General features: G+C 38.8%; 1 protein-coding gene across 1 annotated transcript in view; it reads left to right on the top strand.

Moving 5' to 3' along the window:
* Positions 1–1,575: 1,575 nt before the first annotated feature.
* SPAG17 (sperm associated antigen 17) overlaps positions 1,576–12,921 on the top strand; it is a gene marked incomplete at its 5' end in the record, with an annotated part of 221,964 nt that continues 210,618 nt past the window's right edge. Inside the window, 2 exons of the mRNA XM_082615114.1 lie at positions 1,576–1,587; positions 2,359–2,499. Of these exons, the coding sequence (XP_082471240.1) occupies positions 1,576–1,587; positions 2,359–2,499 (153 nt within the window). The remainder of the gene's footprint in view (positions 1,588–2,358; positions 2,500–12,921) is intronic.

Genomic DNA, 12,921 nt, shown 5'->3' with positions numbered 1-12,921 from the left:
ATACATTCATCTGTTTTTGAAGGTTCTATACACTTTAACATGTGATCTAAATCTTCTATTAGGTTAACTGTGGCCAAAGTAGCCATTAGGTGCAATTTAAGGATTATGGAAAGGCATTCTGACCCTAAAGGCTTGCTCTCAAAACTATTCTGAAATGATCACCAGATTGTGAGCCATGTATGTGGTCTCCATGAAGTTCTGCCAAAATGACCTTGAACAAGGTGTTTAACTTCATTGGGCCTCTGTTTTTCCATCTATAAAGTATTAGTGCCCCTATTTAAATGGATTACTTAGGGATTCAATGAGATAACATATGCCTGGCACATGGCAGATTTCAATAATTGTTAGTTCCTACCTCCTCCTCCCCACCACCACTTTTTTTCTGGACTGAAATAGTCAACACCCATCTTGGATACCAGATACTAATGGGTAGATGGTGGATTACGCTGCCCTCTTTCTGAATTGTCCCTCAAAGAGCTGAGAGGCAGCCATTGCTTGTCGCTATTAGGTTTTGAATATTGGCAAGGAAATTTGCAAGAGGGAGTGGGATAAGGGGGTAGAGGTGGTCATTAAAATCTTCAGTGCTGAAAACTGTAACTGACAGGAACTTCAAGGTATTGCCTTTTCAGGAACCACGTCTACTTTATTATGGAATGAAAGATTTTTGTTCTTTAATGATGATTGTAATTGCAGTTTTGACTGAGGGAGCAGACAAGAGAAAAGAAAGGCATCCAGTGTGGGGAAGGGTCATTTTGTGATCATGGAATTTTTTTTCAGAAGACTGTGTTACAAATATCATACTTGCTTTTCAGAATCAGGCTATTTGAAAAACAGATGCTCAGTCTTCCTATGGTGAATTAGTAAACAAACAAAAAAAGATTTTAAACTCAGTATAACAGAGGGAAACACAGAACCACACCTACATGCATGCATGTACATGTGTACAAACGCAAATACATACTTTGTAGATTAAATAGACATTTTTATGCTTTTATGTGTGTTTTTTGTTTTGGTGATAGCATTGAAAATTGTGTGGGTTTTGTTAGGTAGTTAGGGTTAGTGAGTTTCCATGGAGAGAAGTAAGAGAAGTTTAAGAACAAATTCTTACGTTTAAGGACAAATTCCTCCTTACCTTTGATGGTAAGGAAGAATTTGTACTAAAGGTCTTTCCTCCCATCTATACTCTAGTTCTGTCATTACCCTGACTATGAATTGGACAGAAACCAGAGAGAACCATGTAAAATTATGCATTTCATTAAATTTGTGTAAAGTCTTTCCAAATCTTCTTAGACATTGTTTTGGAATTGACCAAGGGGGAGTTTTACTCTATTTGTATCAGATCTCTGGAGTGGAACTAGAGGGAAGGTTACATACTGCCCTGTCCAACCCCTTTATTTTATAAATGGAGAAACTAAGGTCTAAAGAGGTCACAGGGCCAGAGTGCCCTCCCTTATTATTATCTCTCTTTCCTGTTGTCTGTATCATGTTTGCTTGGTCCATCTTCCCATAAGGTGGTGAGTGTCCAAAAGCACTAGACCTGATTTGCATGAGTTTGGCCTTCCTCAGCACCACACAATGGGAAAGTCAGTAAATTCCATTCTTAATCTCCTCCAGAGAATTGCCTCTTCCCAACAGAAATTATAATAGAGAGAAAGGGATTACTGAATAAGAATAGGGTTTTTTAGTAACGTATTTCTTTACACTATTCGGCAAAGAATTTCATGTCCAAGTTTAATATTGCAGTCTATTTCTTGACAGTGGAAAGAACCCATATGTGGATCAGCAATGAGAATTTTGTGTTACATTAGGAGGAAAAGATGTGTTCTCGTTCTGTCCTTTACAAAAACTCTGGGATTGAATTTTACCTCCTATAAAAAAGCCCATTTTGCAACTCGTTCAATATTACCCAACAATCAACAAATATTTATCAAGCCTCTACTATGTTCCTAGCAGTATTTAGAGTCTTAAGATGTACCAGGAAACAAAACAAAGATTTCTGCCTTGGAGATTGTATCTTCATGTACATTTGTAACATATGAATGAACTATTACCTTCCAACACCAAATTATTCTTGCACAGCATTCTAATGAAAGTGTGTCATTTTTTAAATTTTTAATTGTCTTCCTTAAAATAAAAGGCCTCGTTTCTCAAGAAAATTGCTTTTTGGGCAAATTGCATGAAATTTGTCACAATACTGCCGCCTTGCGGCTGCTTGAATCAGAAACCCACATACACTCTAAGGTCAACTCTGTCTTTAAGGCTTATAGGACAATTATCCTGCTCTTCAATGGAAGTCTTTGATACAAAATTACCTAGCCAGGAGTACTTAGAATCTAATTCCTTCTGATTTTGTCACAGAATGACTGGAAGAGCTCCATCGCTTTTGTCGTTGGAAACCGAGTTGAGGATGAACTTCTCATTCGAGCCCTCACCCTCGCTATCCAAGTTCCTCAGCGCAGACTCTTCAGTATGGTTTCCTGGCAAGACATTCTCCAGCAGGTACCTGTCTCTTCCCACCCCTAAGCCCCTTGGAGACTTTCTCCTTAAAATAATAGAATAAAATAATGAAATAAATACAACTATCATATTCTTGGGCTGTTTGGCAAGTTTTGATGCACTACTTTGGACAAACACTTAGGTAGAATAAATTTGAATCCCCTAATCTGGAAGGATTATTTTTTGTATCAGTGAATGTTGCCCTTTCAACATTCATTCATTCAACAAAAATGTCTGAGGTCATACTAGGATCCATGCTAGGTTCTGTGAGGAATTATTTAATAAAAGACTCAATAACAATAAAAGAAAAAACTATTTAATATTCCAAGGAAGCCCATAACTAACTGGAAAAATGAAGCCTCCAGAGAATCCTAGCTGTCAGAGGTTAGAGGGGAATGATAACACAGAAAAGTTCTGTCAGATGGCACATCCTCATATAATTACTAACAGCTTACCAAAGTGACTGTAAATATTTGAACTAATTGATGACTATCTCTTCCTTGCTAGGTTCCCCAACCCCTCAAGTCACCGAGGTATTTGAAAGTTACATATATCTAAGGATTCTTTAAGAAAGCCTTTCTTTTTGATTATAGATGAATTTTCTTACAGATCAATGAAACAAGTGCACTTTTTGGAAGTACATCTAAAAAGGCAAAGAAACCTCTAGGCGGTAGTGCTCCCTTATATTATGAGGTAGGTGGATGTACTGATTGAAGAGATTTTTGTAATTTTTAGAAAACAAGAATTGAAGTAATAATTTTATAGTCACTTTTTAAAAAATTTAATTCATTCTTTGAAAGCAAATCCCCACTCATTGTTGGAGCTGTTTGTTCCTGATGGTGGGCGTGTAAAAAATCTGCTTCCCTTTTAACAAAATCCCCCTTTAGGACCAAAATTGTCCCAGATTGTCTACACTGTCACTGTATCCAACTGAAGAATATAAATCAGAAATGTGTATATACGAAAGTGTTGGATCATACTTTTTCATGGTAATTACTGAGTATGTGATGGTATTAAAGGGGGTTGTGTTATTAGTGTATTACAAAGTGTTAGTTTTACCAAAGAAACAATGTAAAAATGCCCCAGAAGGTGCTTTCTGCACATGACAGAGGAACAACTGGAATAATTTTCCATCCATTTGTGAACTTTGTGTCCATTTTACATTCTACTTTAATCATTGTGAAAGTAAAGATAATCTTCAGATTAATGGTCCATTCCATTTCTAGCAGATGCAGAAGTCTGGCCTGGCTGACCAGTGGGTTTGTGCAAAAGACTTAGAACTCAGGCTCAGTACAGGGGCTTTCCTCTTACCCTGTCTTGTTAATATCCAACTTACAGCTTACAAGAAACTATAAAAATCCAGTGATTAATTAGAATATCACTTAAAATTTGTCAGGCACTATCTTATGACTCTGCAGACCGAAAGCATAAAGATTTTGGGATCTTTCAAGACGAACTTGTTTGTACTTTATTTCAGTGGTAACTAATAGTTTTTATGTGTCTCGGTTCTTGGGTGATTTCATAATGGACTCTGTAGCGTTGCCTGAGTACTATCTGAACAAGTTCCATTGGACTTAGTTACAATTGCCAATACTGTGGATTTTATAGCATTAACTCTTGCTACACTACTCTCGCTATCATGGCAAACTCATTCTGCGCTGATGAAGTCACATAATGAGCCTTCTAGCTTTTGTTATGATGTCCTGCATGTGCATACCCCAGTTGAAACATTATGTGGTACCTGGATTTAAAATACTGGAAGTTTTCTTCTGAAGTAGCCATAGAAATCCATGTCCAATTCTCAGGCCTGGGATCAATTAGCCCCCGCCTCCAAAGGACTCTTTCTTCTTCAAAGATGCTCAGTGAAAATCAGAGATGATAACAGGCCAGTTTTGATGTCTGATGTGGACAGGCATTTTGACTTGGATGTGGGATAGCCCGATGTTACAAATCCAGAGTTCGGTTAGAAAGCCATTCCTCTCCAATATGTGCTGTGACTCCTCGTAGCCTTCACTCAGGGGAGGTCCATTTCACATCTGGCTCCCCTGCATTCTTCCAGTGGAGCATTTGGACAATAAGCCTCCCACACCCGCTCACATACCCTTTTCTGAATGGTTCCAGAAGAAAAGGGAAGGCAGCAGGAACACCACAGAGATGGACCTGGGGTGCACCAGACGTGCATTAATGTCAATCACTGTAGCAAAAATGGATCAAAAACATAAAACAAATTTGGGTTCCTGGGCAGCATCAGCCAAGGCCAGGATGCACATCTGGAATAGAAGGACACATATCCAACCTCAGTCCCTCCACACTTAGGACCCGTTTTGGTCCCTCTTCCCAAGAGAAGTGAAAAGCTACAAGCAGTGCCTACTGAGAGCTCCAAGGCAGTTAGGAGTGTGGCTGTGAAAGAGACCCACAAGCCAAACTCTTTGGGGACCTCTGGACTTCCCAGGCATGCAGACAGCCGGCTCTTGACTCTATTTCTGCTTAAAATCTTGCATGGTCTGTGGCCACAGGTGAATTCCTCAGGAGCCTGTTTAGGAAGTCTTATATTTTCCTTCTCAAAGGAAACTCTGCGATGGGGAAAGAAAAGAGAATCCAACAAAATTACTTATGTTACATGGGAAATTCATAGAGTTCTGTTTCCTTTTAGATCTCCATTTTGGAGGAAGGAGAACTCAAAATAGATATTATAAAGACCACGCACTTACATTGACTTCTATTTGTAGGATACTCTCATTGGCCTTAGATCAGAGCCTCGTCGTTCTTACTTTAAACACAGTTCTAACCAATTTGACTTTCTGGTTTCCCAGCCTGCGGTCGATTAGGAGCAGAGAATTCGAGTGAAACTTCATTCTAGCGCAGTTGATCCATGAGTAGTAAAAGAGTGTCAGAACCGCATTACATATTTCCAATAACGACTTGAAATGTCTGGGCTAGCAAAGACCACATTCCACAATGATTTGCTCAAGCTTTCATTTGGATGGCTTGGTCCTGTGTACACACAGCCTCGTTTTGAAATTGTGTAATTTCCCCTGAAACTTTAGAATTTCATCTAGCCATGGTATTGTATATATGAGAGAATATTTATTTATAAACCACAGTTCTTTGAAAATCTGCTTAGATTTGTGCTAATGTGATTCCACAGAGACAAAACTACCCATGTGTTCCTTCACCTTCTCTTTTTGGAAACAAGTTTTGCTCTAGCAGGAACTACTCCAAGGACCTATGTGGGAATGGGAAGAGAAGTTTCCCCTTTGCCTATAGTCTAAGGAATATTAGCTATCACTTTATTTTTCTTATAGTAGTAGTAGTAGTGTAGTAGTAGGTGTAGTAGTAGCATTTAATGAGGATGAATATGATTATGATCCCATATACTGGCATTACTGATAAGCATAATTTTCACCATGCAATCCTATTTGAAGAAGTGTACACATATGAGAATGGATATACAGATGTTGCCTGAATTATTAGTGACCAGTTTTACCAAATACCAAACAATTAACCAGTACATTCTTGTTCAAGCACTAGGTGTCAAACGCTATCTAGACAATGGAGGGAGGGGAATATGAATATTATAAAGACTTTAAAGTCAAGAAGCTTAAGGACTAATTAGGAAAAAAAAGAAAAAGTTATATATATATATATATATATATATATGCCTAACACATAGTAGGTATTCAATAAATGTTTGTTAAATTGAGTAACACAATGCAGAAAATAGTCAGGGAAGTCTATGAGGGAGAGATGGAGTGTTCTGGACGGTTAAAGGAAGATGAGGTTACTGTTAGCCTGGGTGGATTGGGGAGGTGTGAGATCTACAGGAGCTTTGTGGAGAAGGTGACAAGTTTGATCTTTTAAACATGTTATCCCGATTGACCCATGTCACAGTTCTAAAAGGAAATGTATATATCCCCATCTTACATAGGGGAAGATGGAGGCATAGAGAAGGTAGGAAGCTTGCTAATTAGAAAACTGAAGAAGTTGGATTTAACCATAGTTAAATACATAGCCTCAGATTTTTCCACTTTACCACAAACCCAGTACTCTTTCACTGGGCTCAAAGCTGTCCACACTTTGGATGGATAGGTCTTGACTTTCAAATGTGGGAGATGGCACATTCTCTGAGAAGGGAACAGCTCAGGCAAAGGCATAGGAGTGGGAGAGAAGACTGAACGCATATGTACTAAATTTGTAGTTACATGGTACAATATATATGAAATAGGAAATGTAAACCCTGTACATATCTTAATCACAACTTTAAGATCCTAAGGGTGGAAATCTATGAGAAAACATTTCAAACACTGGGAAAAAAATCCCTGCTTTAAGATTCATGGCTGCACTTAAATTAATTCACTAAATATGCACAAATATTTGTGTGTGTGCTTTATGGTCCACATAGAGAATCTGACCTGTTCATTTGCAGGTATACTCAGTCCTGACCAAAACCAAAAAGGAAATTTTTTTTTTTTTTTTTTTTTTTTTTTGCGGTACATGGGCCTCTCACTGTTGTGGCCTCTCCCGTTGCGGACTACAGGCTCCGGACGCACAGGCTCAGCAGCCATGGCTCACGGGCCCAGCCGCTCCATGGCATGTGGGATCTTCCTGGACCGGGGCACAAACCCGTGTCCCCTGCATCGGCAGGTGGGCTCTCAACCACTGCACCACCAGGAAAGCCCCAAAAAGGAAAATATTAATGGTTATTCAAAGCCAACTGAACTGTTACATATGAGAGAGGTCTAAGTATATCATACATGCAAAGGTTATCCCTCTTATGGTTAAATCTGATACATGGTATGTGAGCACTATGAGAGATGTAAAATTTTCAGACTTTGACATTGTAGTTTTGATAAATTTGAAAGAAAAAACTACCAGCTGGGCAAGGGGGTTGTTTATCCAACTTATCTGAAATCAGAGTCTGCCATCTTAAAAGTTGTATATTCCACTGCGTAGTTCTCATTCCATAGGGTGATCGTCATGCCTCCTTATCGGGAGATGGGCCTCTATCCGCACATAGGCTGTGGTTTATGTGCCTGTCTGTGACTTATTCAGAAAAGACAAATTGGATCACTATACAAACAAAACCCAATAGTCTGCTGAAACAAAAATCATCTTTAAAGAATAAAGTTTTTTATGTCCTTGTTTATGTCTCACTTACTTCAAAGAATAGTCAATTCTATACAATAAAGAACTTGGACAATCCTAAAGATTATGTGATACATTGCAATTTTACAAATACAAATAATTATTAATTTTCCTCTTTACTCCTCTCAGTAAAAACTAAAACTTTTTATTTAAATATTAAAATATATTAAATTGGGCTTTTCCATTGGGAGGTAATTCTGGGAGATTATTAAATGTGGAAAGACTTTTATGGTATTAGATATGAGAGTAATGAACCAAATGCAGTTAAAACAGATATAAGATGCAAATTTTATATCTTCTGATCAAATTAGTTTCACCACATTTTTAAAACACTTTGCTAGTACTTTAGAATTCCCAGATATAATAGTTCCATTTTTGGTTCCTATTCCTGGGTGTGTAGACATATTTCTCAGCTCTTTCCCCCAAATGTGTTTATAATAACTCACAAATAAGAACACAGACTTAATTATTATCTAGTTGCCTCCTTTTTCCAGATTCCTAATATGAAACATTTCTTAAACAGTGCCTCAAATTAATAATCTATTCAGTAGAATTGTAAACCCTTATTTTTGGGGGTGGCCCTTGTCAAAATGAAAAATGGAAAACTCATGCTTCAGAGATAGGAACAAATAATAAGTGAACACATTTAAGAGGTTTGAAGTTATTAAAATGGCAGATCTACTGGGAACAGAAAGAGCAGTATGTCATGGAAGGAACGAAGGGAAAGCGAGACAGGAAGCATTCTCTGGCCTTTTCAATCCTGCGTTTTAAAACAAAACAAAAAAAGTCAGGAAGAATTGGAAGGTAGCCAACCTAATGCCGTTATTTCATAGAGCTTAGGGACACACCAGGAAATTACAGACCAGTTAGTTTAACTTCACTTGTAGGGAAAGTATTAAAAACTGCTGCAGGAGATCAAGTAAAAGGATGCTTAGAAAAGCACAGCTTGATTAAGACAAGCCTGGCCAACGTGGTTTTCGGAAAGGGAAGGTCATGTCTTAGGAACTTGTTGAAATTCTTTGAAGCTATTATGGCCAGTACAGTCTTCAAAGAACACAGCGAGGCCCAGGGTCTGAGTATCTTTTCTGTTCCACATCAGTCCTTCAGGGATGCTTGCAGAACATGGCCCACATCAGGGCCTTGGCGCTCCAGGTTTAGAAACCACTATCAAAATAGAAGAAAATAACCTCTGATGGAACATTTTTAAAGCTGGAACCAATTAATACAACCTGATATTTATAAATGTAAAATAATGACTTGGAACAAAATTTAGGAATATTGAGCTGTAACAAAGAAGTACTACGTTGGGACTATAAAAACAATCTGGGAGTTGTTGTGTCAAAAGCTGGGCTCTGGAGGCATTTCTCACCCAAAGAAAGGAAAACGAGGAGAAATCACAGTGCTAGAAATGTTTATAAAGGGTTATGAAGAGTTGCAAGCAAATGAATTTTGTCGAAATGGGAAAAAAGTGCAGTCAGATGGGTTATCAACCCTGAGCCTCCTCTTTCTGGAGGAGGCCTGAGCAGCCCAGCAGAGAAAGTAAGGCCAAGCTAGTCACTGAGGAGCAGGAGGTCAGGGCTCCTGGGGTGCAGTATGTTTGCTTCTCATGTCAGAAACCTGGAGTTCTGTTTTCAGAGAAAAGCACAACTCAAGCAAAGGCATTCAGAGACATCCAAATCGTGCCCCCAGCTCTTTTCCACCCTGAGGCACAGGCGGCTGGCCAAGCCCACGTGGCAAATAGTCAACAGTCCAGGAGGAGGCCAGTAGTCACTGGGGAGGAATGGTACCTGAAGCTGAGCACCCTGGGATTCATCAGCACGAAATGCACACCATGCAAGGATTGGGGTGCTGGCTAGGGCCTTTGACCAGTGGGAGAACTGCTGGGCAAGGCAGGAATCTAGTCAAGAATTCCAGGACACACAGATATCAGTGGAGGAGCAGCCACAAGAATAAAGCAAGGTTCAGCTAGTGAAGAGTGGCCATCACTGTCTTAACTGGGTTGGGTTTGGAGCCTCTCCAACATGTTACACTACACTCCCACCATGATTGGAAGGATACTGGAGAAAGAATCATGAAGACGATCTCATCCTATTCCTGTATCTAAGACTGTGACTAACCCCCGCTTTACATATGGTAATAATAGTTACCATTCATTGAACACTTAGTTTATTCCAAGTTTTGTGTGCTGGGCGCCTAGTATATATTAGCTAACCTAATCTTCTCAACAACTTGCCAGGAGATAATTAACAAATGATGAAAATGAAGCTCAGGAAGTTTAAGTAACTGGTTGATTTGGAAGCCTTTGTTCCTTCTCCTTGTCTTTACACAAAAATTAAGAGTAGTTTAGATTCTACAAGTGGTGGTTGTGGTTTCACATTTCTTGAATACAAGCTACTGTTAGTAATTAGAATTAAGCTTGAAATCTCTCAGTAGTTCTGTGATATGGTTATTACTTTTCCTACTACTCAGGCGAAAACAGTGAAGGTATATCAGCAGATAATGAAGGTGTCAAACAATTTTAGTTATTTTTGAGCCATGTTCATGAGTGGCTTCTGCTCAAATGTTTGGGTCAACAGGAATTTTTAATTCTTAGAGTTAAGATTTGTATGGTTAAGGTGACTGAGTCTTTCAGAGTGCCTTCTGCTAGTTTGATGAGACCTAGACCTAGGAGTTAATGCACTGATCCAAACCAGACTGCCTGGGCTGTATGCTCATTCTACTACTTACTAACTATGTAATCTTGGACAAGTTACATAACTCTGTGGTACTTCAGTTCTTTGTAAACTCAGCGTTGATAATACTATCTACTTCATAAAGCTGTAATGATGATTAAACGAAACAGTAAATATAAAATACTTAGCATAGTTCTTGACCTAGAGTAAGTGTCCAATAAGATTTAGCTATTATAATTAATGTTATTTTTTAAATTTCTATTCTCAGTCTCAGTGATTGTTACAGTTTTGTATTTTAAGAAGCAGGAAAGAAAAGAAACATCTATGAGCAGGGTTTTTTATTTTTAATTTTTTATTGTGGTAAAAAAATACATAAAATTTACAGTCTTAACTATTTCTAAGTGTACAGTTCCATAGTGTTAAACATATTCAAATTGTTGTGCAGCAAACCTTCCCAGCTTTTTTATCTTACAAAACTAAAACTCTGTATTCAGTAAACAACTCCTCATTCCCTGCCCCCAGCCCTGACAATCATTCTACCTTCTGTTTCTAACAATTAAACAACTCTAGGTACCTCATATAGGTGGAACTGTACAGTATTTGTCCTCTAGTGACTAGCTTATTTCACTAAGCATAATGTCTTCAAGGTTTATCCACATTGTAGCATATGTCAGAATTTCCTTCTTTTTCAAGGCCGAGTAATATTCCATTGTATATATCTATGACATTTTGTTTATCTGTTCAGTCATTGATGCACAGATACATGGCTTTGGCTAAATGATCAAGTGACAATAACTAAGGTTTAAGAAATGCTTCACTTTCATGCATTGCACAAATATTTGAATGTCTATCACGTACCAAATCTATGGTTGAGTTTATCTTAGTGTATAAAACAGATATAATTTCCTGCCCTCACAGAGCTTATATTTGAATGGGGAAGGCAGACAGACATTAAGCAAAAATCAGAGAAGCAAACAAATATATACACAGTTAAAATTGTGATAATTGCTTTAAATCAGAAGGAATTACATGGGAAAATACTTTTTTTTTTTTTTTTTTTTTTGTGTGTGGTAAGCGGACCTCTCACTGTTGTGGCCTCTCCCGTTGTGGAGCACAGGCTCTGGACGCACAGGCTCAGTGGCCGTGGCTCACGGGCCCAGCCGCTCCACGGCATGTGGGATCTTCCCGGACCAGGGCACGAACCCGTGTCCCCTGCATCGGCAGGCGGACTCTCAACCACTGCGCCACCAGGGAAGCCCCGAAAATACTTTAAACTGAGTGTTTGGAGATAAACTGAAAGACGAAAAAAAGGCCAAGTGAGAAGAGTGGGGAAAATATTCAGGCAGAGGGAACAGCACATGCAAAGAGTCTGAGGCAGGAGTGGAAGATGTCACCCTCTCAGAGGAATGAAAAAGGCCAGTGTGCCTAGAATTTAATTAGAGAGTGTGAGACAGAGGTGGACAGAGGCCAGATCTGCAGGAACTAGTATGTCCTTGTTAAGAAAGAGTTTGCATTTTTACTTCCTAGGAAATAGGAAGCCATCAAGGCTTTTAAAGGGGAAAGTGACACAATCTGAGCTCTTCTTCAGAATATTTTCCTACTTCAGAGTGAAATATAAATTGGGATGGGGTCATGAGATAAACATGGAAGTGAGGAGACCAGTTAGGAGGTCATTGGGGTACCCAGGTGGAGATGGAGAGAGCAGGCAGATTCAGAGTATATTAAGGAGGAAGAATCAGCTTAATGATGCCACTGTGAGATGTGAGGGGTGAGGGAGAAGAAGTGAGTTTCAGGAGTGATTCCAAAGTTCTGACTTGAGAAACTCAGTAAAAATATCTTCCAATAGAAAAAACCGAAGAAGATTAAATTTGGGGGAAATGTGGAAGTACAGTTTGGCCTGGGTTAAATTTGATATGTCTGACAGATATTCTAAGAGGAGAGATGTCAAAAAGGAAGTCAGATTTTTTAGTCTTCTTCATTTTTTGTATCTTTATGTGCCTGGTGTGGTGCTAGTACATAATAAGTATTGAAGAGGTGTTTGCTGTCTGAAAAAACTAATTTATTAATGAAGGACTAGTGAGAATTACTGGTAAAGACCACAAGCAGGACGCATTGGACCATTTCAACAATGGTAGTTCAGTAATATTTCTTGGGTACTAGCAGTTTTGGTCCCTTCTTTTTTCTCTTTTTTGGTTCCATATCCCATATGGTGGTTTTCTAATTATGGGTCACAACCCAGTGGTTTACTGGGTATTTAGTTGGTGGCAACTGTGTGTGTATGTGTGTGGTTTGTGATGTAAACAGTTTTTGCTGTAAATATAGGTCTGAAAAAGTTTGAAAAACCAATACCTTAGAGTCCTCTAAACCTATTTTGTGTTATCTTCCTTTTGCATCTCCCTGGAGTAAAGGGTATTGTAGACACTCATCCTTGTTCGTCCCTCACTCAGCAGACGTTTACAGAGTTTCTATTACAGGCTGGAGAGCGGGCACAAGATTCAGTTAGACCTGGTCTCTGCCCTCAAGAGCTGGTAGTCCATCATGTTGTAAATACTATGTTTGTTTCCTGCTATTTCATGACATTTTAATACTTTGTAGCAAGTCTGATGTA

This window comes from Mesoplodon mirus (assembly GCF_964341445.2).
Source record: "Mesoplodon mirus genome assembly, chromosome: 3".
Classification (NCBI taxonomy): Eukaryota; Metazoa; Chordata; class Mammalia; order Artiodactyla; family Ziphiidae; genus Mesoplodon; species Mesoplodon mirus.
The sequence above is the reverse complement of the archived record's forward strand: the minus strand, read 5'-3'. Positions and strand labels throughout refer to the sequence as shown.